The 24024-nt window shown below is 54.3% G+C and overlaps 12 protein-coding genes across 12 annotated transcripts; 6 read left to right on the forward strand and 6 right to left on the reverse strand.

The window, feature by feature from the left end:
- Positions 1 to 23: 23 nt before the first annotated feature.
- M421DRAFT_426139 (uncharacterized protein) lies at positions 24 to 1260 on the reverse strand. The gene is made up of 4 exons (XM_033594304.1): positions 1179 to 1260; positions 1037 to 1126; positions 873 to 989; positions 24 to 804 (listed from the first exon to the last, which is right to left on the reverse strand). Exons 1-4 carry the CDS (start codon positions 1221 to 1223, stop codon positions 229 to 231), a joined length of 828 nt encoding a protein of 275 aa, XP_033443420.1. The 5' UTR covers positions 1224 to 1260; the 3' UTR covers positions 24 to 228.
- Positions 1261 to 1588: 328 nt separating this feature from the next.
- M421DRAFT_426141 (DnaJ-domain-containing protein) lies at positions 1589 to 2898 on the reverse strand. The gene is made up of 2 exons (XM_033594305.1): positions 2689 to 2898; positions 1589 to 2643 (listed from the first exon to the last, which is right to left on the reverse strand). Exons 1-2 carry the CDS (start codon positions 2864 to 2866, stop codon positions 1748 to 1750), a joined length of 1074 nt encoding a protein of 357 aa, XP_033443421.1. The 5' UTR covers positions 2867 to 2898; the 3' UTR covers positions 1589 to 1747.
- A 114-nt stretch (positions 2899 to 3012) lies between these two features.
- Positions 3013 to 4040, forward strand: M421DRAFT_426142 (cytidine deaminase-like protein). The gene has a single exon (XM_033594306.1). It carries the CDS (start codon positions 3040 to 3042, stop codon positions 3607 to 3609), a length of 570 nt encoding a protein of 189 aa, XP_033443422.1. The 5' UTR covers positions 3013 to 3039; the 3' UTR covers positions 3610 to 4040.
- M421DRAFT_332186 (uncharacterized protein) lies at positions 3715 to 4487 on the reverse strand. Its single transcript, XM_033589390.1, has one exon. The coding sequence runs from the start codon at positions 4288 to 4290 to the stop codon at positions 3820 to 3822; it is 471 nt and encodes a 156-aa protein (XP_033443423.1). The 5' UTR covers positions 4291 to 4487; the 3' UTR covers positions 3715 to 3819.
- A 461-nt stretch (positions 4488 to 4948) lies between these two features.
- Positions 4949 to 5990, forward strand: M421DRAFT_426143 (uncharacterized protein). Its single transcript, XM_033594307.1, has 3 exons — positions 4949 to 5254; positions 5304 to 5764; positions 5824 to 5990. Exons 1-3 carry the CDS (start codon positions 5245 to 5247, stop codon positions 5908 to 5910), a joined length of 558 nt encoding a protein of 185 aa, XP_033443424.1. The 5' UTR covers positions 4949 to 5244; the 3' UTR covers positions 5911 to 5990.
- Positions 5991 to 6002: 12 nt separating this feature from the next.
- Positions 6003 to 6645, reverse strand: M421DRAFT_76069 (uncharacterized protein; the record flags this gene model as incomplete). The annotated part of the gene is made up of 2 exons (XM_033597187.1): positions 6003 to 6357; positions 6407 to 6645. The coding sequence occupies 2 exons, from the start codon at positions 6643 to 6645 to the stop codon at positions 6003 to 6005; spliced, it is 594 nt and encodes a 197-aa protein (XP_033443425.1).
- An 833-nt stretch (positions 6646 to 7478) lies between these two features.
- On the forward strand, positions 7479 to 8302 carry M421DRAFT_104638 (uncharacterized protein; the record flags this gene model as incomplete). The annotated part of the gene is made up of 2 exons (XM_033587048.1): positions 7479 to 7614; positions 7665 to 8302. The coding sequence occupies 2 exons, from the start codon at positions 7479 to 7481 to the stop codon at positions 8300 to 8302; spliced, it is 774 nt and encodes a 257-aa protein (XP_033443426.1).
- A 90-nt stretch (positions 8303 to 8392) lies between these two features.
- Positions 8393 to 10207, reverse strand: M421DRAFT_9948 (putative siderophore iron transporter; the record flags this gene model as incomplete). The annotated part of the gene is made up of 3 exons (XM_033598760.1): positions 8393 to 8511; positions 8558 to 10046; positions 10091 to 10207. 3 exons carry the CDS (start codon positions 10205 to 10207, stop codon positions 8393 to 8395), a joined length of 1725 nt encoding a protein of 574 aa, XP_033443427.1.
- A 4035-nt stretch (positions 10208 to 14242) lies between these two features.
- Positions 14243 to 15018, forward strand: M421DRAFT_332255 (uncharacterized protein). The gene has a single exon (XM_033589391.1). It carries the CDS (start codon positions 14338 to 14340, stop codon positions 14845 to 14847), a length of 510 nt encoding a protein of 169 aa, XP_033443428.1. The 5' UTR covers positions 14243 to 14337; the 3' UTR covers positions 14848 to 15018.
- Positions 15019 to 15364: 346 nt separating this feature from the next.
- Positions 15365 to 16783, forward strand: M421DRAFT_426147 (DUF1295-domain-containing protein). The gene is made up of 2 exons (XM_033594308.1): positions 15365 to 15835; positions 15905 to 16783. The coding sequence occupies exons 1-2, from the start codon at positions 15499 to 15501 to the stop codon at positions 16555 to 16557; spliced, it is 990 nt and encodes a 329-aa protein (XP_033443429.1). The 5' UTR covers positions 15365 to 15498; the 3' UTR covers positions 16558 to 16783.
- On the reverse strand, positions 16668 to 18207 carry M421DRAFT_426148 (uncharacterized protein). The gene has a single exon (XM_033594309.1). The coding sequence runs from the start codon at positions 18091 to 18093 to the stop codon at positions 16942 to 16944; it is 1152 nt and encodes a 383-aa protein (XP_033443430.1). The 5' UTR covers positions 18094 to 18207; the 3' UTR covers positions 16668 to 16941.
- Positions 18208 to 18476: 269 nt separating this feature from the next.
- M421DRAFT_426150 (uncharacterized protein) lies at positions 18477 to 23964 on the forward strand. The gene is made up of 3 exons (XM_033594310.1): positions 18477 to 21422; positions 21475 to 23184; positions 23240 to 23964. The coding sequence occupies exons 1-3, from the start codon at positions 18717 to 18719 to the stop codon at positions 23588 to 23590; spliced, it is 4767 nt and encodes a 1588-aa protein (XP_033443431.1). The 5' UTR covers positions 18477 to 18716; the 3' UTR covers positions 23591 to 23964.
- The last annotated feature ends 60 nt before the right edge of the window (positions 23965 to 24024 follow it).

Here is a 24024-nt window from a genome sequence, read left to right on the forward strand (position 1 = left end):
TTGATGGAAAATTTGATAGCGCAGTGACTTTATGTGGGAGACGTCGGTGTCTCACCCTACTGACTGATGTCTTCCATCCAACTACCTTTCTTCTGTCTCGCTCAGAGACTCTGTTTCAAGTTCTCCAATTTCGCCCCCAACAACCGTGCATGAATTACGTTGGCGACAACTAATCGACTCGCTGCGCTTCCACCTGTCATCCTGGAGGTCAAGTGCCAGCTGTTCCAACTAGGAGTCCACCTTTTGTACCGACTCCCGTATTTCTTCTGGCTTGGGTAAGCCACCTCCCTCGTTCTGCACCGCACCGTTGTCCCCATATGTCTTCAATTCCGCCTTCTTGCAGAAATGTACCACCTCTTTCCATTCTCCCTGTCTCTCGCTATCATCCACCAGCCATCCTGAATGCTCCATAACACCGAGAGCCATCTCGCGCAGGAACCACCAACTAGGAAGCCAGTTCAGCTTCGCCAGCGCTCGGAGCTTGAGGGGATTGAACAACGCGGCCTTCGTGGTGACGTTATCCATCATGTCTGCCTTGCTGAATACCACTTCCCACATGGTATGCGCGATAGCATCGACGCGTCGAGAGCCGATAGGATTCTTCGTAGGCTCTATCGGGAAAAGTGAACCATTTCTGTGCAACGCGGTCATAAAGATCTGTTGAGCCATGATAGGCGGCGCATGTGGTTGAAAGGGTTGAATGTAAGGATGTGGAGGCTGCTGTGGTCTGAAGGGTGAGATCGAATCATGCTGGGCGCCGTTTGGATTTTGAAGAGGAGATACGGGCATGCTGAGGTATTGGTGCTGGTGTTGGTGGAGACAGTCAGCAAACTGCTAACGGGTGAGCTGTGCTCGGCTGCTCATTCACTTACCTCAGCCTTGATCTCTGCCTCAACCTTCTGTCGCTTCATAGGCGCCATCGGCGCCACTGGTGCGCCTCTATTCATGCTCTCAGGTTGTGTCAGGCCCGGTAATGGCAGAGCTACAGCCTGTACATATCAGAGAACTGAAAAACCAGAGCGTGTAAGTGACTCACTCCACCCTGCCACCTGCGCTTCTGTAATGATATCGGTGATTCGGTGGCAGTGACATTTGGCGAGATAGCGGACGGCGAACCTGGAAGAGACTGTGGAAGGCTTAGTGGAGGTCGAGGTCATGTCATGTGGTTGCGCTATTACTTTCCGAGCGGTGGGTGTTCTCGGAGGTGTGGGCGCTGTCGCCATGATTGTAGTGCACCTTCTTAAGGTTGAAAGATATGCGCTGTGATGAAGTGGTGCGGGTAGATATTTGTCTGCCTGGAGAAACAGATGAGTATGGGCTGAGTCCTGTGGGGCAATTGTGTGTTTGCGTAACTTGATTGGTCGAAGTGTGGGTCGAGTGCTTGTTGTAGGGGAAACCACGCTAGTCATTCGTGGTGAAGGACGAGTGAAAACAAGATGCAGACCCTGACAATCCTGCACATAAGTTCTCGAGCTGAGAATTGTACATTTGGTAGCCACCAGAGGATTTGTTGGCTCGCAAAGGCCCAAAGGATCGGAGTTGAAGGTCGTACAAGAATTTTAGCATGAGTTAATCAGAGGAAGAACATTTGTATACTACCAGGTTCAGCCATGTGCTCGCGATGACTTGTCGCAGCTACTACTATATTCAAATGACCTAACACCATGCTATGCAAGTTCCCAAAAATACGACCCCGTTAAGAGTTCGATGACCTAGCCTGGAGGTAGCTACAGAATTCACCAAGTCTTCAAGCGATGCTGCTGACACGACCTCGTCCTCTAGCCTTTGTACGTGCCTTCGATTTGCGTGGAGCTTCTTCTTCCCCCTCATCGTCAGAACTACCAATGTCCTCTTCTCCGAGATCCATGTCTTCATCATCGTCCTCCACAACGACCTTCTTGCTCTGCTTACGCTTCTTAGCACGAGCAGACGTAGCCTGGAAAGCTTCCTCAGGTGGCTCCTCCATAGGTGTAGCGCGCTTGTTTCCCTTTGGTTTTGGTGCGTACTTTGCTTCGAGACGGTCGAAGAAGCCTCCTGCCCTTGATGCCTGGCGCTGCTGAATCAAAGCCGCAAGATCAGCCATGTCTCCGCCGCCGCCCTTCTTGCTCTTCGCCTTGCCGTTCGACTTTCCAACTTTCTTCGCCTTAGCCTCCTCAGCTGCCTGGCGCTTATCGAAGTCGTCGCGGCTCTTCTTCGCAGCCTTCTTCGCCTTCAAGCGTGTCTCGTCCGTCTCTTTTGCGTACGCGGGGTACAATTCAATCTCGCCCTTCGATATGGCATCGTCGATCATCTCTCGGAATCGATCGTCGTCTACCAGGATGTCTGACAGCATGATCGCTTCATACATGTGATCTAGACTGCCCTTGTACTTCTTGTACGCCGTTAGTAGGTCTCTCCGCTCCTCCTCGCTAGACTTGTACTCGTTAGACAGTTTGTGAATGGCCTCCTCGTTGATGACATTCTCAAACTGTCCGCGGTAGAAACTGAGCCAATCGAAATCCTCGTCATCTTCGAGAGACTCGGCAGTGCTACCTGTGAGGTCGTAGCGCTTTCGTCGGCGATCGTCTGAGAGTATGGCATATGCGAAGGCGATCTCCTGGAACTTCTTGTTTGCTGTTTGCTTCTCGCCCTCAGCAGCCTTATCTTGGAACCGTTAGTTGAAAACCGGAGCAGTTTGAACCCACATACCTGGGTGATGTTTCAGTGCCATCTTCCTGTACGCTTTCTTCACATCGTCGGCCGTAGCTTCGCGATCCAGGCCGAGGACCTCATATGGGTTGATAGTGGGTGGTCCATCTTCTTCGTCGCCGATATCCTCATCGTCCGAGCTGCTTTTCTCGTAATCCTTCCTTTGTTTCCTCGCCATGGTGTACTGTTGTGTTCTGGTGTGAGCAAGAGTCGGTCGCGTGGTGAGCTTGGAAACGCGTCGCGCGGAAGTGGGTCTTCGTTATCGATAAGAAAGGATCCACTCTTGCATCACCAGGAGTCCAGGACCTTTCGTCGAAGCCACCACTCTCACAATCTCCTCTCACAATCAAGATGCCGGAAAAATGGGAAGGATCAGTGAGGATGTGGGACGGTCCAGTTCCTGCAGCACAAGTACCAGACCCCAGTGATCACTTGCAATACATGCGCCTCGCCTTGGATCAAGCTCAGGAGTCACCACCAAAGCCAACGAACTTCTGTGTTGGAGCCTTGCTAGTTGACGAAGAGACTGGCACCATCCTGGAGAGAGGTTATACCTTGGAGTGTGAAGGCAATACCCACGCTGAGCAGTGCTGCTTGATGAAATTTGCAAAGAGACATGGACTACCTGAAGAGTCTGCAGGCGAGGTGTTACCAGCAAGCACCGTCATCTACACCACCATGGAACCTTGCAATAAGAGATCAGTGGGCAACGTACCATGCGTGGATCGTCTCATCCGCACGAAGGGTTCAGATGGGCAATCCAGGATAAAGAAAGTCTATCTTGGAGTCAAAGAGCCGGAAAAGTTTGTTGGCGCCAATGAGGGTATTGCGAAGCTACGGGATAATGGCATCGAATGCATACACGTACCCGGTTTGGAGGAACGTATTTTGCAGGTCGCCACTGCCGGGCATGAAAGGTGAAGCTTATCGAATATCGAGAGTTGGATCAACGTAATCTGAAATACTGAAAGACCACCATACCATTACATCTCCGTATCACCGGATCAAGCCATATCCTCACCTTTGCTCCTAACAACTTCTCGTTGCTCTACGAGGTCATCCATTTCAACCTCGTCACACCTTCTGGTATTGCCTCTCCTCCTCTTCTTCAGGTTTAGCTCGTACCGAAACCTATTTTATCGACCCGCCTTGACGTCCTGTGCGCATACGGTGCTGACTGGGCGTTTGTTGAGTTGTGGATTGTGCTCTGGACGCAATGCTCGCTTTCTGAGCAGCTTCCAGAGTCTCTGCGTCGGTTTCAGTCGGAAGGGGACTCGACGGCATTAATGCCATGAAGATAGATGCTAGTCGCCGTTGATGATTGCTGACTTTGGTTGGAGCAATGGAATGTCGTTGTGATGCACGTGTAGACGTTGCTGTGGACGCATTGCGGACGTGTCTGGCTCTCGCGCTTTGAGGCCCTGATTTTGATGGTCGCGCGACTGCTGATGAAGATGCCAACTTGCTACTCGAGGCTTGTGTTTGTGGTTTGACGAAGGTCACACCCTTCGAGGCACGCTTTTGACGAATGTGCAGCATAATAGGTGACTGGTAGCTTACGAGACACAAGAGTTGTGACCTGCAGATATACAGACATAACATTGTCTACACGGGCCCACCGATCAAGGGGCGCCCGAAGCTGAGAGCAACCTGCAGGAGTCACATCCTCATCTGACTAGTTGCTGAGCTGACGTCTAAACCGCGCCTCATCCAATTCGCATCGCTGAACGTCATAATCGAGGAAATGGCGGAGAGGGCTTGCTTCGTGATAGCGCTGAAGGTTTACATTCGGCGTAACGCTGGTCGAAAACGGCGGAGCAGCGCCTGAACCTCAGGACTCGCTATGAGCTGTCCATGAAGCCCAAACATCAACACTCAGCCCTGCGGCGTGGTTCATGGCGAGCTAAAATGCGTCTTAGATCCAGTCAGGCTTATTTCCACTCATGATAGCGCCCGCTCCGCTCTCTTACGGTCCGCCCGAGCTCCTGAAATTGGATGGCTCGGCCTCAGCAGAACATTGTCAAATTACTGCACGTTTCATTTTTTACGAAAGTGAGAATGCTCAAGATTCACACCAGATCAAGATCGAGTGAGTAGGTTATCGCGAGGGTGAAGAAGGATATTGCCATCGAAACCGCGGATCCAGATCAGTGTGTGTAGTGGCTCCAAGCCGCCAAACCGGACGAATCGTCGATGCCAAAAATGCGATCTGAGAGGATCGGATTTTGAAATTCCTCCGCACCTTACATCATAGCAAAGATCGATTTCGCGATGCGCGGATTCCACAGCTTGTACCTCGCTTGATCAACCAGTCTCACGTCGGGAACAGCCATCCGATGACGTCTTAGACTTGACTTCGGACGCGTTCGAAGCGACAACGCGTCACAAGTAAATGCTGCCCATAAAGGAGGGCAAGACAGGTGCCCACTGCAGAACTAAGTATTCGAAATTACACAAATGCGGCCATTCACGATCGCACGAACCTGCAACACATCATTCACACGGTTATCGAAACCTACAGTCTCACAGATCTCCAGATACACAACATCAGCTAAGATGTCCACCGGTAAGCTCTCCTGCCACTGTTCTGACAACCACTAGCTGAGACCCAAAAGCTGAAGCCGTCGCAGGAATTCCCAGCCAGCCCCCCTCTCCCAACATCGAGAACACTAACATCTCCACCGCCCCCGGCATAACCCTCTCTTCGCAACAACAGACCATTATCGGTTCAATCCTCGATCTCTTTGCCGGCCGACCCTCACTGCAAAAGCTCGCTCTCTGGCGCGACGATGCGACTTTTGAGGATCCCATTACCATCGCCCAGGGCCGCGAGAAGTACCAGGCGCAATGGTATGGGCTACAGAGCGCATTCAGTGAGATTGAAAGGCAGCACCACAGTGTCAAGGATGCGGGGAACCCGATCTTGATGGACTTGAAGACGAGATATGTGGTCAAGGGAATCAACAAGGAGCAGATGGTGAGTAGTGTTGTGGCTATCCACCTTGATGGTGAGGGCAAGATCCAGAAGGTTCAGGATAAGTGGGATGGGAAGCTGCCTGACGGGGCGATTGCGAATGTGAGTTACATATCTAGGTTCGGTGGTGTGGAGTGGGATCTTTTACTGACTACCTCCAGGCTTTCCGTCACCTCAACGCTGTCACCGTACCGAAGTTGATCAACGTGCCCAAGAACGATAAGGAAGATGCTGAGAGAGGAAACTAGATCTTAGTGGGCGAAACAAATCGCAGGTCTATGCTCATGTAGCGTACGGGTGTTCGTAAATCGTAATCTCATGACGACCTCCATCGTCCACTTTACCAAAGCGTACGACCGAGCGCAACGTGTAGCAGTACTGCGGCGATGGTTGCTAGCACGCTGAACACCTCCAGGGCGACTCCTTCTGCCACTAGCAAGAGAGTCCCGCATTGCCCCTCTGCTGCTCTTGGAAGTCCAGGCCCGTTCATTGTAATGGTCGCGCAGAAGCCGCCTTGCACTGTGGTTGGTGCATTGTAGACGACAAAGGTTGTCGTTGGTGCTTGCGCCTGCACCGTCACTGTCGTTATCGCTGCAGCGTTCACAGCGCCGCCACAGGTACTGCCAGATGGGCAGCAACCAAGGAGTCCATTCGAGTTGGCAGGAACGACGCATGCGTAGTTAGCCGGGCAACACCTGTAGGCGACGTCAGCTCTATCTCTGTACTTCAAAAGTCACAGCTTACCAACTAGGCGCATTCACTGAGCTGCAGCTCTGGGATGCCGATGAAGGACAGTAGTTCGTGCCTTGAGCTGTGACCTGCTCGCCGTTCGGATTGACCAGGTAAACTGCGCCTGAGAATGGCGCATTATTCGTAAATTGGGGCACGGCAACTGGTTCAGCGTCTGGGCTTGCTTCAGGTGTTGCGGCGCAAAGTGCACCGAATATCAGGACGGCGAGCCTCCAAGGCGCAAAGGTGCGCATCGTGCCAGGTGAGATAGTGAGTTCTTGGGAAGAGATCTTGAAAGGAAAGGCAGTGTGCATAGAGTTTTGCGACAAGAAAATACCTGCTTGTGTCTCAGGGCAAGTGAGCAAGAGACTGTCGCATCAGCTACGCACAAGAGTGAAGGTGAGAGAGAGAAGCAATAGAAGTTAGCCGACCGGTGAGCCGGTTGCCAATATACCTTACGATCATGGTTGAAACGGCAGAGGAGTCGAGGTATGCTAACTAGAGCTCCAAGCTGCAGGTCAAGGTCAGCCTACTAGGTCATCTTAGACATGCAGCTGAGGGAGCGGTTTGGTGGGATGGCGCATCATCGATCATGCAGCCACCTTGGTCAAGCAAATACTGCACCTCCAGTTGGCCAACCTCTCCAGCTAGCCGCATCTTTTCGGACTCCACACCCGGAAGCTGACACCAGGGTGACAGCGTTGAGATGTGACGGATATACATGTAGGGCTGTAGACCGGGCGAACCTGGCTACCTATGAAGCTGGCTACGCTCATACTGTAAGGTAAACACAGCTTACTGACCAGATATGTTCTTCTGCGAGTGGAACTCGTAGGCGGACATCGGCGAGATGCGATCATCGATCATTGATGCAGAGCGCAGAAGCCTTGCTTTTTTCCACTTGCAAAGTAAGACCTCAGTCTTGGGAGCGGCTTGGTCAGAGACTTGCAGGGCGTTTGCCTCGAGTTGCATGAAGCGGGAAGTGGGGCAACGCCAAGGCTGACCACGTGGAGGGGCGCCAACTTGGTGTTTCTTCGACGCGTCGCCGCCCCCTCTTTCGTTTCATCCATCATCAACACAACATGATATGTCAACGCATCCAGCAAAGCGCCCTTATCGACTCTACCCAGCCTACTGCTTTCCTTATTCACCGACGTACGATGCCTGGGTGAGACTAGCCGCTGCCGATGTGCATACTTTATGGTCAGAACCGGATTACCAAAGCAAGGCTCACCGCGTGTAGATTGGTAGCATTGGCTGAACTACTTTCCAGGTCAAAACATCTACTTCTGTCTCAACTATCCCGTACGATATGTGCGCGTTGTTGGCGTTGTCGTAGCTATCGACGAAATCACTCCCAAGTATTCCGCCCTCACGCTGGATGACGGGAGTGGCGCTACCATCGAGCTCAAGATTGTGAGACACGTTACGTATCAGCAAAGCTCGGGAACTCTCTCCTCAACCACCACTATCAGCAATGTAAATGTTATCAGTCAGTTCGGCGCCTTCGAAATAAAAGTCGATAATGTCAATGTGGAGATTGGCATGATCTTGAAAGCGAAGGGATCCATCTCAGAGTTCCGTGGAGCCAAGCAACTCGAACTGAGGAGAGTCCAGATCGTCTCCTCGACCAACGGAGAGGCACAAGCATGGACTGAGAATGCAGCTTTCAAGGCCGAGGTGTTATCTACCCCATGGCGCGTTACTTCGGCCGAGCATGGCGAGATCAAAGCCAAGATCAGGACGGAAAGGAAGAAGGCAAAAGAATACGAAAGACGTGGGCGTGAGTACGAGATTAAGAAGGCCGAGTATGAGGCAGCACGAGCAGCCCACGACGCCAAAAAGGAGGCGAAGTACGAAGCTCGACGCCGTAGGGAAGAGGCAATGATGAACGCTGGAGCGCTCATCTGAATGGGCCAACACTTTAATTCGAACAACACCTTCGACTGGCATCGACATCCTGTGTGCGCACGGTAGCATAATCTGACGCTTCTCCCATGCTTATGCGTCTTCGTACCGTCTCTTTTCTGCTGCTTCTTGGGCAAATGCAACTTCAAGTTCCACCGGCGCATCGATGTGCTCGGTGAACTGGCTCTTCGGGTTACTGATGAAGCACGAACCTAGGCCTGTCAGTGAGTGTCGCAGAAACCATGAAGCAAGACTTACAGATGACACCGACTGAACTGAAAACAGCGGCTGCAATCCATATCTTGCTGAAGGATACTTTAAACGCCTCCTGAAGAGCGGCTCCAGCAGCTCCGGCAATTTGTGCCGTGACGCCCGGTACAGCGAGAACAGCAGCCTCACTCTGGCTGGACAGCGCGCCAATCAATGGACCCAAATTCTGCGGGCTAAACCCCAGGGGCAATACAGCAGATGCCACCCTGTTGGGAATCTGTGTCTTCAGACTGTTGTTGAAGATGCTGTTATTGATTGCGAGTCCGACGGTGCCGCCCAGGGATCTGACTGCAGTGAGTAGTCCTGAACTCATTGAAATCATGTCGGGCGGTGTACCCATGTGAGCTGCCACCATGAGATTACTTAGGACGAGACCGAGCCCAGTACCAACGACGGTGCCGTAGCCGTAAGAGTTGGCCAGTGGCAGACCAGGGTGGTAAAACACCATCAGAATGGAGAACGACATCAGAGAAAGGAAGCCGGCAATGAGCGGCTCCCGGATGCGCTTGGTGAAGGTGGTGTAGACACCGACTGCGAAAGCCACGACGATAGATATGATGAAGACCACAGCGAAACGTAGGCTGGCGGTGAATGAGTCCATGCGGTGCAGGATGACAAGCTCGTACACAAAGTAGTTTGTCACGGCGAAGAACGCCAGACCTTCAACAAACATGGCCATGATAGCCAGTGGGAAGTCTCGACCAAAGAACAGACGGTGGTCTAGGATGCCGCTTTTCGTACCCTTCCACTCCCAGGCACCGAAAGCAGCCAAGCAGAGCACTCCAGAGATAAATGGGCCTAGCACGTGTCCGTCTCTCCAGGTATACGGGTTTCCAGAATACTGGAGCGCGATGACGAGCAGAACAAGACCTGCTGCAATGAGGAAGCTGCCTATCCAGTCCATGTGTCCTAGCTTTTCTCTGGGACCCATGGTGACCTCCAGCTCACGTTTGGGTGGATTGTAGCCGAAGAATATGCCAACTAGGCCAATGGCAAACAAAGCTGCGGCGACGTACCAAAAGATACGCCAGTTCTGGACGTCGGTTCGGACCAACGCACCCCCTATTAAGACACCACTCATGCCCCCGATGCCGGAGGATACGTTTGCAGCGGCTTGGCCATATGCGCGGTACTTGCGGTTCAAAACTTCAGACGGAATGGCGTAGCAGATCGACTGGCAGCCGTAAGCCGAGCCCACGAAAACCATACCGGCAATGGCAGTAGCGATGTTCTGCGCGCGGGACACCATAATCGCTCCAACCAGACCCAAAGTCGTCGCACCCAGAATGAAGTTCTTACGGCCCCAGTAGTCCGCCGCTTGACTGACGGGCAGGATTGTTGCAAGTGTGAGGATGGTAATCGACGAGGGGAACCAGGCAGACAGTGTCGGACTGCCGAGCGACGTTGCCATGTCCCGACCCAGTGAGCCCGCGCCGACAACCGACATTAGCTGGACGAACAAGATCGAGCATACGGCCTGGCTTGTCAGTTAAGGATCTACCTGTTGGTTGTGGTACATACTAGCACTGCGATGATGGTCTTTGCGTGGATATGAACCTTGACTTCGACCTCGTCTGCGTTATCGTCACCCACATTCTCAAGGTTCGTGACCTCGTGTTTTGGTGCTGGATTCGACATTGCCGTTTGCGTCCCGGTAGTTCGTGTCCTCCACCTCAACTTAAGGTGGGCCCTCTCCTTATATTTACGCATTGGCGAATCTGTAGAAGGGCCGATCCCAGTCGAGGGGTTCGCTACCCCAGACTTCTCCACGAACCTGGGGAATGCACGATCATCGTTTTCTGGCTCTAGCTGCGGATGGTCCGGAAACCCATTGCGGCTGATCATTGGGCGCGGCATGTGGAGGTCAAGCAAGCGGTACTCGAACTCGGCACAAACAGCCCAAGAGCCTGTATTTCTGAGTCCGTATCCAATGGTTGTACCCCACGGCCCGATAATCATATAAAGGCTATTCGTCCGCCCCTTGCAGATTTGGGGCCAGCGGTCCGGAGACCATGCGATCACACCAATCATTAGTACAAGAAAATGTATTCATACGAGTGGCCGGGAGCTGAAATGACCCCGGAGCCTCGATTGTGGTTTGTCTGGGTAGAGATTGTACATGTGGTGGAGGTAATCTCGGACTCTTGATACACGAGCATCGATTGGGCACGTTTTTCGTACAACACTGAAGTACCTACACAGTCACCGTTTTTGAGTCGGAAAAACCCTTCGTACAACAGCCCTATCTCACTCGATGCTTGCAATGACCGCTCATCATTCAAGTCTTTCCTGATGCGAGCCAGCCACATGCACACTTTTGCCATATCGGAAGTTTCGGAAGCATGGATCAGAAGACCACAAGCCGCGGATCCTCACAGACTAGAGCATTTGTTGGTAGCTCTAGCAATCTCTTAAGTAGCAGAGACGATCGACTGTACCCTGCAGATTCGCCAAATTTAGGAGGTAGTGAATGAGTCTCTGCGAGTGTTTCATAATCTGCTAGAGGCCATAACATCCTTGCCCTTGTAGCCGGCTCTTTCTGCTGCTCGGGGGGCACTGTCGTTTCTGGGTGGTCAGGCTCAAGAAAGGAAGGAGTGAGTATTGTGATAAGACTGAGCGCATGTGCATCGCCTATTGGTTACCTCGATATTGAGGCGGCCCACGATACCGAAAAGACATAGCACATCAACAAAAAGAGATTAGTCTGCAGGCCCGGCCTGAATGAAACTGCCTCTCGATAGAACATCTTCGCTCACATCGACGCTGGCGACAGGAAGCCAACTACAGACGCCAACCTAGCCCAGCATGGAATGCGTGGCCAGGTCAGGATTCCTGGAGTATCCGGGCTGTGGCTTTTAATACCTATCGGCCCTTCCGATTCAGTCAGAGCAGACAGTTCCTAAGAGTACATCCTGATTCTGGCAAAGGGACAGGAGCATTACGATATTCGCTTGTCGAGTATTCCCTTGATAGATGACTTTCTCACGAGGCTATATCCTACATGTGGGGAGACTCGAAGGACAGAGAGTCACTGTTTACAGTGAAGATAAAGCAATCTCCGTTACCCGCAATCTTCTCGACGCTCTGCTCACCTTCAGACAACCAGGTCAGCCTCGACCTCTATGGGCCGATACGATTTTATCAATCAGTATATCTAAACGAGTAGCATCAGCAAGTCTCACTGATGGTGCAGCTCTACCCGCAAACTACAAGGGTAGTGGTGCGTGGGCACGGCAATCCTTTCGAGATGTGGACTGCTATTGACTATCTCTGCTGGGTCTACTGTTAGAATTAGTTACCCCCGGGACCACCTCGGAGTCAGAGGCTTACATTAATACTGGAGCGAGATGAAGGGAAGTATGTAACAGAAGATTTCCATGTTTTCCGAGACAACATCGAAACTGATCGCGAGAATCAACCTGAAGATCAATAACGGTTTATCAGAACACATCAGTACGCTGTCACTCAAGTCCCATTTCATGTCATTCCACATTAGCATTCGGATTTGATGCTTTTGGCATACGCATGAGCGAAGATCTGGAGGTGGAAGCAGAGAACGCGACCACACAAATACCGCCAATCTCATTGAAAGAACTACAGCAATTGCGCTATATCACAGCAAACTCTCAACAATCATGGAAGATAAGCCACAGCGAAATGCGATGGGGTTCTACGCTACTTGTCACGCGTGCGCGCGCGTGCCGCGTATCTGCGATTTCCTTCGCGATTGTTCGATTATGACGGGGGCGACATCTTATGGATCTCTGGAGTTGCGCTTCGATTAGGAGACCGTTTTGGGCCATTGGTTAAAATAAGAACAAACGATACGACCAGGCTGCAGCAGTATGCAGAGCACAACATACAGGCGAATCGCCCGTCTCACATCTCCTACACTTCCCACGTATCTTCTTACATGGAGCTCAGGCATCTCAGTAGTTCCATCTATCGAATCGTACTTGAATGCCTGTATGAGACTGAGCCTGCGCGTATTCGAACGATTTCCACGCAGGACAATCGGGATTTGTCTTTCCTCAGCCTTGTCCTGCGACCGCTGGCTACGCACTTTACTATCCTCCATTGAAGAGCCGTGTGGAGTCTTCATGATGCCGAAGAAGAGCAAGACCAAGAGCAGAGGTATGCCGATTTGCGAATCTACAAGGTCCAGACAAGTCTATGGAGCATCTGACGAGCTGACAGCATTGCAGCGCGTCATAAGCAAAAGAAACAGCAACAGCCTGTGCGTTACAAGCACGAACGTTTGCAGACCCCACAGAGCATTCGACTCCTGCAGTTGAGACCTGGGACAGGTGACGAACCAATACAATGTCATCTCTATCAGACGCGCCTCGACGACAGGCCGTTTTACGAGGCAGTCTTGTACAAATAGGGCAGACCGGGCGACAAGAGAGATATACTCTGTAATGGAAAGACCCTGTCGGCTCCCCGCAATCTCACCCATGCATTGCGGGTATTTCGACGGCCAGATCGCCCGAGGATTTTATGGGCAGACGCTGTGTGCTTCAACCAGCAAAATCTACAGGGACGTGGCCACCAAGTTCAGCTGATGGCCAGGGTCCTTTCGGAAGCTTCTAGAGCGTTGCTTCGGCCGGGAAGAGTGGATTGGTTCAATATCCAAGTCGCCTTCAATCACATTTGCCTGCGACTGAATCAAAGGAGAGATCCACCTTTGCGAGCTACTACTGGAACAACAGCGAGGCCGAGATAGACCACAGCCACATTATCTCAGTAGATAACACACCAAATGGCTTTACGCTCGAGGCTCTTCACTACCTGTTTGAATGGACATTCTTCCGGCGTGGATGGATCCTCCAAGAGATGATGCTTCCCAGAGCTGTCGAGATCTTCTGTGGTCGGGCCTGAATCAATTATTAGTTTTTCGCAAAGTACATCAAAAAACAAAGCGTGCAGGGTCGTTTCCTATTTGGATCAAGAGCTCTGACTGGATTGGTCGCGTTTTATAATATTCGACAATTGCGACATACACTCCACGAAACCCGGCACCAGTACACCTTTACCGAGCTACTACTGTCGACAGTCGATTCAGTCTTCAGTGAACCGAGAGATTACACATGTGGGCTACTTGGATTACAAAAGCTTTGCTGCGACATGTCTTCTAAGCGCCCGTTTCTACTTTCGGACTACACTACCAGTCGCTTGGACTGTCACAGGAATGCCGTCGAGACCATATTCCTCGAACGTGGAGACATTGGAATACTTAGCTTGGTCTTTCAAGACACCAAAATAGTGGATGATTAGCCCTCTTGGGTTCCCGAACTAGATTGTAGTATCAGCACTACAGTCTCATTTTTATACTACGAATGCCACGCCAGCGGTGACCTCAAAGCATGCCTTTCGAAAATCATGATAGATGGATGTGATTATATGCGCCTCCGGGGCAGTCGCGTATTCACAGTCAAAACGACCATGTCCAGAAGTGGTCCATCTGCCACAGCTGTCCAGGCAACGCTGCATGACCTTGCGGACCGCCACAACGAGATCTGTGTAGCCTTCACAGTAACTTATGGTGCAACTATCTATCGGTACTTGATGCTTCATATTTCTGCTGAATTACCGAACATGTAGAGGACTGTAGAGCGTTCCTTAACGAGGACTTCACAGACGATCACTACTGTGTCGAGTTTTACAGGAGTGACCGACGGACGACCCTGTTCTATCGGATGTGTGCTATAATCATTGTTGACTAAGATTTGACGATTGGCGAGAACCTGTTTGAAACTGAGGATGGGATGTTGGGTATTTCAGGCAGTCTGCCTCAGCCAGGGGATGAAGTTGTTGTACTCTTCGGAGGCAAGATGCCATCCATACTACGTCCTGTCGGATCGTTTTGGAGGCTGGTGGGTGTCTGTTTTGTACACGATATCATGAGAGGCGAGGTGGTGGAGCAGATGCAATATGATGCAAGGTACATAGCGCAAGACTTCGACCTCTTCTTATGTCATACATGGTGCGTAGATCGAACAATGCTAAGGCAATTTAGTCAGTTGACATGCACCTGTGACCATCCTGAATCGTTATGGGCTTGCGAGATCCAACGGGCTATACACATCTTGCTCAGCCTCGACGACAAATCATACATGAGTGTGGTGAGTGATTCGCATGCAGCTGAGGGCGGTGCAGTGGAGGACATAATTGGCGGATCTGAGCTGTCAGCTCCAATGAGCATACAGCCCCGAATGTGCTGCATGGTCAGTAATCGCTCGACGGACGATAGGAGATATCGACGAGGGTTTTGTTGACCTTGACTTCGATGCCCACCACCTCAAGGAGTTCAGAGCTATCCTGAACTGGCATCTCGCCACCTATGGTCCGCTTGCATCTGGCTCGTCAAACCAAGTTGTACAAAGAGCCGTTGGCACAGTTGTCAACAATCAATTAAGTGGGGCCCAGCGACGTCAAATTGACTTGGTTGATTACCTGTTTGAGCCTAGCAGCTACCTATATAGTTTTAGTTCCTACCTTGTTGGGTAAGCGCGTGAATGTGAGGTCGAAAGGACTTGATTGTTGACAGGGTCGGCCATTGGCTACTATGAGAAGAGCAGAGACATTGTCAGAGGGCAAAAGGGCATTGCGACTGAAATATGACTCGGCTATCTCGGGCCCCGACGGACCAACTCCCAACGCCGATATTGACGCACTGGACATCTCAACGCGTGGTGCTGCGGGAACAGCGGGGGGAGCTTGACCCCTGTCCAGCTAGCGTTAGGCGAGCCATGACGGCATCGATCTCGAGCTGCAGTCCAGAACACCGCACATCACGAATGCAGCGATCCAGGAACGTCTAGGCGCCGAACGATGCGCCGAGCCAGAATCTGAAAGATCGCAATCTCTGGGCTATAAGACGCTGGTCGCCCACTGCGGCGGAATGGTAACTTGTATACATTTCCAGCATGACGCTACTGCAGACCATCCTGCGCGCAACGGCGTTCAAGAACCCGCTGCTGCGGACTCTGGTCCCTTCGCTGGCCCTCGCGTACGGGATTCAGACCGCCGTTGCCGTGCCCTCGATCGCGGCGCAGACGGAGAAGTACTATGACCTGAGCGGCAGCTTGACATATCTAAGCTGCGTCGGCGCATCGCTGGTGCTGCCGTACCTGCGCGCCCAGCAAGCCGGCCATGCAGTCGGCGGCATCGCGGAGTACCTGAGCTCGAAGGGCCTCGGACAGGGCACGTGGTGGTGGAGACAGGCGCTCCTGAGCGCCGCGGTTGGGATATGGGCTACGCGACGTACATCCCCCGATCCAAGTCTAATATAGAAAGCTAGAAAGCTAGAAAGCATGTGGCTAACACAAACAGTGGGCACGTACCTCTTCTCGCGCATCTCGTCCGACGACGGCAAGGACTCGCGCTTCGACAACATCCGCACGTCCCCCTCGAAATTCTACGTCGCCTTCTTCGCACAGGCAACATGGGTCTCACTATGCACTCTACCGGTGATCCTCGTCAACTCGCTGCCACGCACAGCCTTCGCCACGGGCCTCGGGAGCGCCATCTCCGCAAAGCCGTACCTGACCGACATCATCGGACTCGCCCTGTTCGTCGGCGGCCTGACATTTGAGATCACCGCCGACAGGCAGAAATCGAAATGGGTCGCGGACAAGAAAGCTAAGAAGCACAGCGAGCAGTTCCTCACGCACGGCCTGTGGTCCAAGTCGCGCCACCCGAACTACTTCGGCGAGAGCACGCTGTGGACGGGCATCGCCGTTGCGGCTGCAGGTTTACTCGTGCGGCAGCCCGCGCAAGCTGCGCTTGGGCTGGGTGGGCTTGGTGCGACGGGGCAGGTGCTGGTCGCAGGCTTGTGTGCGGCGAGTCCGGCGTTTGTCACGTTTTTGCTGCTCAAGGTTAGTGGGGTGCCGCTCAGCGAGAATAAATATGATGAGCGGTATGGCGATCGCAAGGATTATCAAAAGTGGAAGCGCGAGACGCCCATGTTTGTCCCAAAGTTTTGAGGGCTGGAGGGAGGCTGTATGAGTAAGGGTGGTTATACGCGCCTAATCACGTGAGGAGAGATGCCTCAAATGCATCCATTCCGGTCACGCCAGAATTAATACACAAGGTGTGCAGAGTGCATGAAGCCACAGCTGGATCCCAGTCGCTTCTTCACGTGTGACTAAGCGCTCCGCTTTGGAAAATGATAGTATTTATCACAAGTTATCTACTACAAAGGTCGCTCCCTGTCTACATGTCCTGTCCACATGTCGAAGATGCTACCAAAGCCGCGGAAAGGGTATGTATGATAACTTTTGCTTGCCGAAAACTCCTGTTCGCCAACCGCACGGCGCTTAGCCGTGCGTCCGTCTATGATGCAGTCGCCCTGATCAAGACGTCTTATTCTAATCCTCAAACTTGAAGCCCTTGCCGCCCGAAGTATCAATCAGGCCGCCGCGGTAGGAGCCGCGCTTGCCCTTGTTCTTCTCCTTGGTGAAGCCCTTGCCCTTTGTGACGATGAGCTTGGCGTGCGCACGGTCGGCGTAGTCGTAGGAGACGTAGGCGTTGCTGGACAGCTCGGGGAGGACCTCGACGTCGGCTTTGATGCGCTGGAAGCGGTTCTCGACGTGGCTGCGCTTCTTGGCGGGGAGCTCGTCGGCGCCGTCGTGCTTGCGCTTGTTGCTTGCGGGGGCGGGGGGCGAGGTGGCTGCGAGCGTTGCAGAGGAGTCTGAGCCCTTGCGGTCGGCGGCGGGCTTCTCGTCGTCCGAGGAGGCCGAGTCCGAGTCTGACGAGCTGTCTGAGCTCGAGTCGCTGGAGGAAGAGGAGTCGTCCTTTTTCGCGGGCTTGTCGTCGGAGTCGCTGTCGGATGAGTCGCTGTCGGAGCTCGATGCGGAAGACGAAGAGACCGAGGCAGCCTTCTTGGATTTCTTTGCCTTGTTGGATTCCTTTGCCTTCTTTGCCTTGTTGGATTCCTTTGCCTTCTTTGCCTTTGCAGGCTTCTCGGCCTCAGACTCGGAGCTGCTGTCGTCGCTGCTGCTGTCGCTGTCTGAAGAACTGTCGGAAGAGCCGTCGGAAGAGCTGTCTGAATCGCTGGATGCGCTCGAAGAGTCGTCGGACTCGGGAAGAGGTACGTTGGCGGGCTCGGCCTCGGAGTCACTGCTGGAGCCACTGCTGGAGTCGCTGCTGGAGTCGCTGCTGGAGTCGCTGGAGTCGCTGGAGTCGCTGGAGTCGCTGGAGGACGAAGCAGAAGACGAAGAGACCGACTTGGCCTTTTTTGTCTTTTTCTCTTTCTTGGGCGCAGGCACCGTCTCCTCGTCAGAAGAGCTGTCTGAGTCGGAGCTGTCTGAGTCGGAGCTGGAGTCGCTGCTGCTGGCGCTGTCTTCGTCTACTTCCATGGCATCAGCCTTGGCAGACTGCTTGGTCGCCCATGCTGCAAAGCCCTTGAGGCTGCTGGCGGCCGTCTCGTGCCCGTTCTGCTTGAGGAAGGACTGGACAAGGTCGAGGTCGGTCTGGACATTGGCCGGGGCCGTGATGCTCTTCTTGTCGGACTTGGCCATGGTGGAGCTGCGGCGAGGACTGGGAGCGGTTGGACGTGGTGGTGCTGCGCGCAAAGAAAAGGTCCGCCTCGAAAAAGTTGGAGCGGACGGCGCATGGGCGCATGGGCGCATGGGCGCCGGTGGCTAGGGCGCTGGTGGCTAAGGCGCTGGTGGCTAGGGCGCTGGTGGCTAGGGCGCTGGTGGCTAACTAGTAGCGTCGTGACCCCCGGCTCAAGCGTCGACGCAGGCTGTGGAGACACGACATCGCAGTACGAAGCTGGCAGACACCCGGCCTCCGCATCGCCGCAGAGCTCGCGCGTCCCCGTCCTTCCCTTGCTGGTCGCTGCGCCAGACTGCGCACACACCGACTGCCCCGCAAGCCGCCAAGACTGCCACGCCCGCCCGTCGCACTCGCCTGCCAGCATCGCGCTCCGCCCTTCGCCGCGTACTTCGTACCGCATGCCGCACTTCGACACGCAGCCCGACACACGGTCCCTCGAGCTCGCCCCTCACATTTGATGGCCACATCCGCCAAGTCGCCCGCTTGCGCATCGCCGCACTAGCACCGGAATCTGGCCTTCGCATCCGCACATCGCTGCGAGCCCGGCAGCGCGGTGGTGTAACGTTCCAGCACAGCAGCCGAGATGGACGGCCGGCCGCGCAACAACTACCCCAATGGCCTGGGAGACGCACGGGGGCCCACTCGAGGCGCCGCGCCTGGAGGACCAAGAGGGCCACCTTCCACGGCCAGCTCGGGCGCGGCCTCGTCGGGCATGTCCCGCGCCGAGCGCTTCGACGACGAGCGACGCCGCATCACCGAGAGCTGCTTCTCCAAGACCGACGACCAGGGACAGCTGCAGGAGTCGTACATTACCCACATCCGTGTCCAGGAAGACGCCACCCACCCGCAGTCGCCGCCGCCGCCCACCGCGCCTGCCTCGAACAAGAAGGGCCGCATCATCATGATCTCCGTGCGCAACACAGGCAGAGTCAGGCTGCACAAGGCACGAGAGAACGCCAACGGGACCTTCTCAGTGGGAAAGACTTGGCCCATGGAAGACCTCTCGGCTATTGAGAACTTTGTGCACATGGAGACCAAAACCCACGACGACGAGCAGAAGAAGCTGTGGGCCGGAGACAAGGGCTTCCTCGTCACCATCTCGAAGCCCTACTACTGGGAGGCGGGCACGGCGAAAGAAAAGGAGTTCTTCATCGGCAGCATGGTGAAGATCTTCAACAAATACACAAAGGGAGACTTTCCCATCCTGACTGGCTTCAGCGTGACCGAATTGAACAGTCTGACGAACGGAAGGCCGCATTTGGCCACAGCAGAAGGCAAGGCTGCTGCAAAGCTGGGAGGCCGTGACGACATGACAGACCCAGCAGTCCAGCGGCAGGCACCTCCGCCAGATCCACGGCCATTCCCGCCAAAGTCACCGGGTCCGCCACCACGCAGGCCAGGCGAGCCCCCCTCTGGGCCATTTGACGAAGGGAGGAGGGGCATCACACCGCAGTCTTCAAACCCCAACTTCAGAAGACCACCTGGTGCCCTTGACGGGCCGAGAAGGCCAGGTCCATCGGACGGTGGAAGCAGGCCCAACACAGGGGACGACAGTCGTCGAGCTTCACCTTTTAGCCCGGTCCAGAACACTCCGCCTATGCCCTCGTTGCGCCAGAAACCGTCCATGGAACAAAGCATACGCTCACGGCCTAGTGGCGACAGCATGAGACCACGGCCACCGCAAACCCGCGACCCTGTACCACCGACCCCGCCAATACCGTCAGGCAATCTGACACCACAGTCCTCCACCTCGGCATTTGGTGGCAGACCGGAAACGCCCCAGTCAAGCACTGATTTCGTCTCGAATCTTCCGCAAGCCTTGAGTCCTGGGAGACGAGTGCAGGCCGAAGATGCTCAATCTCAACGATCACAAAGGTCTCTGGATGAGCAGTCCTTGGAGAGCGCGACACCAAACATGCCTCCGACGGAGCAGCGCAGACCAAACGGTTTTCCCTCACCGCGCAGGGACCCGTCTCCCAGAGGTCTCAGGCCAGGCACCGCACAGAGCAATGCAAGTTCGATCAGGAGTGCTGGCGAGGAAGTGCCTCCAGACGCACCTCCACAACGTCGACGCCCCTTCATGGAACCACAGCCATCATCGTTGTCGCAACGTAGTGTTGCCAGTACCGATAACGGGGCAGGCACAGCATTTCACACGCCATCAGGGACACCAACACCCCCACTGGAAGTTCCACCACGAAGAAGACCGCAGGACATACCCGAACGGCTCAAGCCTGTGTCTCGAGACGGGCCAGCGCTCCTGCAGAATGGCTTTCCGACATCACGGCCCACACCTCCTCCCACGTCGCCGCTTCCGCCACCTCCGCCTGCCGTCGTGCCTGAGCCTCCAGCGCCAGTGCCCGAGCCAGTACCTGAGCCTGCACCTGCGCCCGTTGAGGAACCCCCAACTCAACAGCAACCAGCAAATGAGCCGGTGGCGGCCCCGCGCGTCGAGACCCCACCTGCGCCTGTCGAGGAGAAAGAGCCTCCTGCTGTCTCGAGCCGGTTCCCAATGCTCAAGAAAACTATTGCTGGATCCGGTCCTGGTGATGCCGCAAACAAGTTCCGCAAAGCGGCTGCAGCTGCCGGTGCTTTCAAACCTCGTGCTGGAGGCGCCGCAGCGAAGCTGCTCGCAAAGGAAGAGAAGAAGTCTGATGAGCCTGATGGTATAAGCGGGGTCTTTGTACCCAAGCGACCAGCTCCAGTCGAGATCCCAAAGGAGGAGGTCGTGGAGAATAAGGTCGAGGAGCCAAGCTCAAGACCGACATCGAGCCGCGTGTCGCGAGATCTTCCCAAGCTCACAACTGAACCTGTGCCTGCAGTGACCATATCGGGTCCGAAGTCGCCTGTCCCGGTGATTGACGAACCACAGCCAGAGCCTTCAGCAGCAGAGGTAGCTCTTGCGCCCACACCAGAGAAGCTGGAAGCCAAGGCTCCTGAGACAGTAGCTGACCCCGAGCCGCGTAAGAAGAAGAGACGTTCCAACCAGCAGGTGGTGAACATTTCCAAGCTCGGCATTGATCCTTCTATCATGGACGAGCGAGGTCTTGGTTTCGAGAGCCTGCTTACCGAACTGGGCTGGGGTGGTAATGCCTTTGCGCCAAAGCACGTCGAAAACCTGGAGATGGACATCAAACGCGAAATCGCACGTGTCGAAGCGGGCAGTTGGCTGAATCATCTGGAGCAAAAGGACGATAGGGTCGAGGCCGTGGAACGTATGCTTGACCGCGCCATAGCAGAGTGCGACGAGCTTGAAGGCTTGCTCACCCTGTATAATGTCGAACTAAGTGTGAGTAGCCACGAAACAACACATCTGGATTTCCAGCTAATCAGTCTGACAGAGCTTGAACGATGACATCGCCTTCATCGAGGCGCAAAGTCAAGGTCTGCAAGTGCAGACAGCTAACCAGCGTCTGCTGCAACACGAGCTCCGGCAGCTAGTGGAGACCATCTCCATCACGGCTGACCAGCTCGAAGTTCTCCGACGTGCGCCGATTGGCAAAATCAGCGGTCTAATTGAGATTGAAGACGCTCTTGTACTACTATACAAGGCACTCATCACCATCGACCCTGCTTTTGTTGCCGGCAGCCGCGCTGGTCTTGGCCAGACCGCAGGTAGTTCGGGTTTCGGTAACAGCGAGCTTGCGACTATGCAGGCCTTGCAAGAGAAGCGCGACAGGTACTTGAGCGAGGGTGCTATGTTCCTAGACCGTCTGAAGAAGCACATGGAGATCACTTACGGCGCCGCCTTCTTGACGACCAAGGACGCCCTGAGGCAGATCGACCAAGGCTCCATGCCGTCTTTGAGGAAGAACATTGAAGCGCACGACGCTGGCCGAAGCGAGTTGTGGATGTTGAGCCCTGTCCTTCTCTTTGCAAAGGAGATTGACCGAACCTCATGGGACACTTTGATCCGCATGTACCAAACCCAAGCAGCTCAGCTCTATCAGCAGGAAGTCCGCGACAACATCCTGGCTTGGAGACGATTCGCCAGGAAGCCTGCAGGTGACGAGCAGGATCTCCTCTTCACCACTCAAGAGAAAGAGCCTGAGAGTATGGCGGGGACTGCACGAAAGCTTACAGTCAAGCGCTCTCAAACGCTGGCGCGCGGTCTTCGTGCAGCATCTGGCGACAAGGAAACCAAGGTCGTTAAAGCCCCACAAGACGGCAAGCTGTACGCCTTCGATGTATTCGGCAGAGTCTTGGATGACATCGGCCCTGTTCTGCTCACTGAACAGAACTTCATCACAGAGTTCTTCCATGCTACATCTACAGATGCTATTGACTTTCCTGACGCGGTCGCGGCTGCGCCGCCAAAGTCTCGACGAGGACCGAACCTGTGGATCAGGAAGCAATTCGAGGCAGACAGGTCGATGGCAAAGCGTGTCGCTGACGTTATGGAGGACATCTTCTCGTTCTGGCCTACCGAAATCCAGAGCCTTGTCGATTGGGCTGTCATCTCTGATCCTCTGCAAGGCGTAGGCATCTTGTCCGCTGTCGATCGTAAATTGCTCGACATCGAAGACTCGAACCAGGACTTCCTCACACGCACATTGCAGAAGATCCACGAACGCCTGAAGAGCCTCTTCAGTCGCTTCCTCGATGAGCAGATCCGCGCAATTGAGGACACCAAGGTCAAGATCAAGAAGCGCAAGGGTGTAATCGCCTTCATGAAGACGTTCCCTCACTTCTCAGTGGCCATCGAGAATATGCTGCATTCATCGTCTGACAGTGGTGACCAGCTCGAGATCCGTCGCATGGTCAACGACGCTTACCAGAGGATCAACAAGGCCATGTTCGAAAGCCTGAAGGTCATCGCCAAAGAATCGCCCACGGTCATGGGTACCCAGGGCCAGGGTGATCCAGAAGACAAGGAAGCCCTCAATTACCACATCCTTCTCATTGAGAATATGAACCACTACATGGAGGAAGTTGATGCCCGACCAGACACCGTTCTTGACTACTGGAAGGGGAAGGCAAACGAAGAGTACAGCGAGCACATGAATCTCTACGTCGATGCTGTCATCCGCCGCCCGCTCGGCAAGCTTCTGGTCAGTCTGGCGTTTTCTCCTATGCCTCTCCAGATCGTCACTAACACTCGTCTAGGAGTTCATCGAGTCTACCGAGACGCTCCTTGCCGCCCGTGGCGGATCGCCTCAGTCCATTGCTCAACGTTCGTCGCACTCGCGCTCGGTATTCAAGAAGCTTGTGCATTCGCATGACGCCAAGGAAGTCCGCAAGGGTATCGAAGCACTCAAGAAGCGCGTGGACAAACACTTTGGCGATGCCGATGACCCAAGCATCAGCCGTGACTTGGTGTTCAAGGTGCTCAAGGAGTGTGAGAGGAAGTACATTGGGGTCAGCGAGAGGGTGCAGAGTATCAACCAGGACGTGTATCAGGGCGAGGTGGAGGTTGACTGGGGGACGAACGAGGTGCAGAGTGCTTTCAGGAGGTAGTGGACGAGCACGTGACGGCACGGAGGAAACTGGGGCCGCGTGTATATCTGGTTGGAGGGTGTTGTATATGGTACATTTGCATTGGGACGGCAAGGGGCTACGGCTGCTGCCTGCTCATGGCGTTTACAGCGGGCGACGCATGCTGCACATTACGATGGTTGAACTCGCGACGCTTGTGTGTGTTCAGGCACTTGATCGTCTTTCCGAGCGCAAATAAAGTCTTTTGACGCCATCAATTCATGCGTATGCAAGGCGGATGCAGCTCGAAAGTGACGACACGAGTGGGGCCAGTGCGCGTGAGCTCGAACACCAACCGTTGCGCGTCGACGACGTTTAGAAGCCCCTCGGCGACGCGTAACATCAGCTGACCTTCGACGGCCCTTCTTCTGCTGCCTGAAGCTACACGAGACGATGCGGCACCGGTAGCAACACGC

Source organism: Didymella exigua (assembly GCF_010094145.1).
Source record: "Didymella exigua CBS 183.55 unplaced genomic scaffold M421scaffold_54, whole genome shotgun sequence".
NCBI lineage: Eukaryota > Fungi > Ascomycota > Dothideomycetes > Pleosporales > Didymellaceae > Didymella > Didymella exigua.

Coding starts and splice junctions, on each gene's coding strand:
- M421DRAFT_426139 (XM_033594304.1), bottom strand. CDS start 1,223: ATGGCGACAGCGCCCACACCTCCGAGAACACCCACCGCTCGGAAA. Junction 1,127..1,178: donor GAACACCCACCGCTCGGAAA/GTAATAGCGCAA, acceptor AGCCTTCCACAG/TCTCTTCCAGGTTCGCCGTC. Junction 805..872: donor AGGCAGAGATCAAGGCTGAG/GTAAGTGAATGA, acceptor CACCAACACCAG/CACCAATACCTCAGCATGCC.
- M421DRAFT_426141 (XM_033594305.1), bottom strand. CDS start 2,866: ATGGCGAGGAAACAAAGGAAGGATTACGAGAAAAGCAGCTCGGACGAT. Junction 2,644..2,688: donor GGCACTGAAACATCACCCAG/GTATGTGGGTTC, acceptor AACGGTTCCAAG/ATAAGGCTGCTGAGGGCGAG.
- M421DRAFT_426142 (XM_033594306.1), top strand. CDS start 3,040: ATGCCGGAAAAATGGGAAGGATCAGTGAGGATGTGGGACGGTCCAGTT.
- M421DRAFT_332186 (XM_033589390.1), bottom strand. CDS start 4,290: ATGTTATGTCTGTATATCTGCAGGTCACAACTCTTGTGTCTCGTAAGC.
- M421DRAFT_426143 (XM_033594307.1), top strand. Junction 5,765..5,823: donor CTGACGGGGCGATTGCGAAT/GTGAGTTACATA, acceptor GACTACCTCCAG/GCTTTCCGTCACCTCAACGC.
- M421DRAFT_332255 (XM_033589391.1), top strand. CDS start 14,338: ATGTTGGGTATTTCAGGCAGTCTGCCTCAGCCAGGGGATGAAGTTGTT.
- M421DRAFT_426147 (XM_033594308.1), top strand. CDS start 15,499: ATGACGCTACTGCAGACCATCCTGCGCGCAACGGCGTTCAAGAACCCG. Junction 15,836..15,904: donor TGGGATATGGGCTACGCGAC/GTACATCCCCCG, acceptor TAACACAAACAG/TGGGCACGTACCTCTTCTCG.
- M421DRAFT_426148 (XM_033594309.1), bottom strand. CDS start 18,093: ATGGCCAAGTCCGACAAGAAGAGCATCACGGCCCCGGCCAATGTCCAG.
- M421DRAFT_426150 (XM_033594310.1), top strand. CDS start 18,717: ATGGACGGCCGGCCGCGCAACAACTACCCCAATGGCCTGGGAGACGCA. Junction 21,423..21,474: donor TGTATAATGTCGAACTAAGT/GTGAGTAGCCAC, acceptor TCAGTCTGACAG/AGCTTGAACGATGACATCGC. Junction 23,185..23,239: donor GCCCGCTCGGCAAGCTTCTG/GTCAGTCTGGCG, acceptor ACACTCGTCTAG/GAGTTCATCGAGTCTACCGA.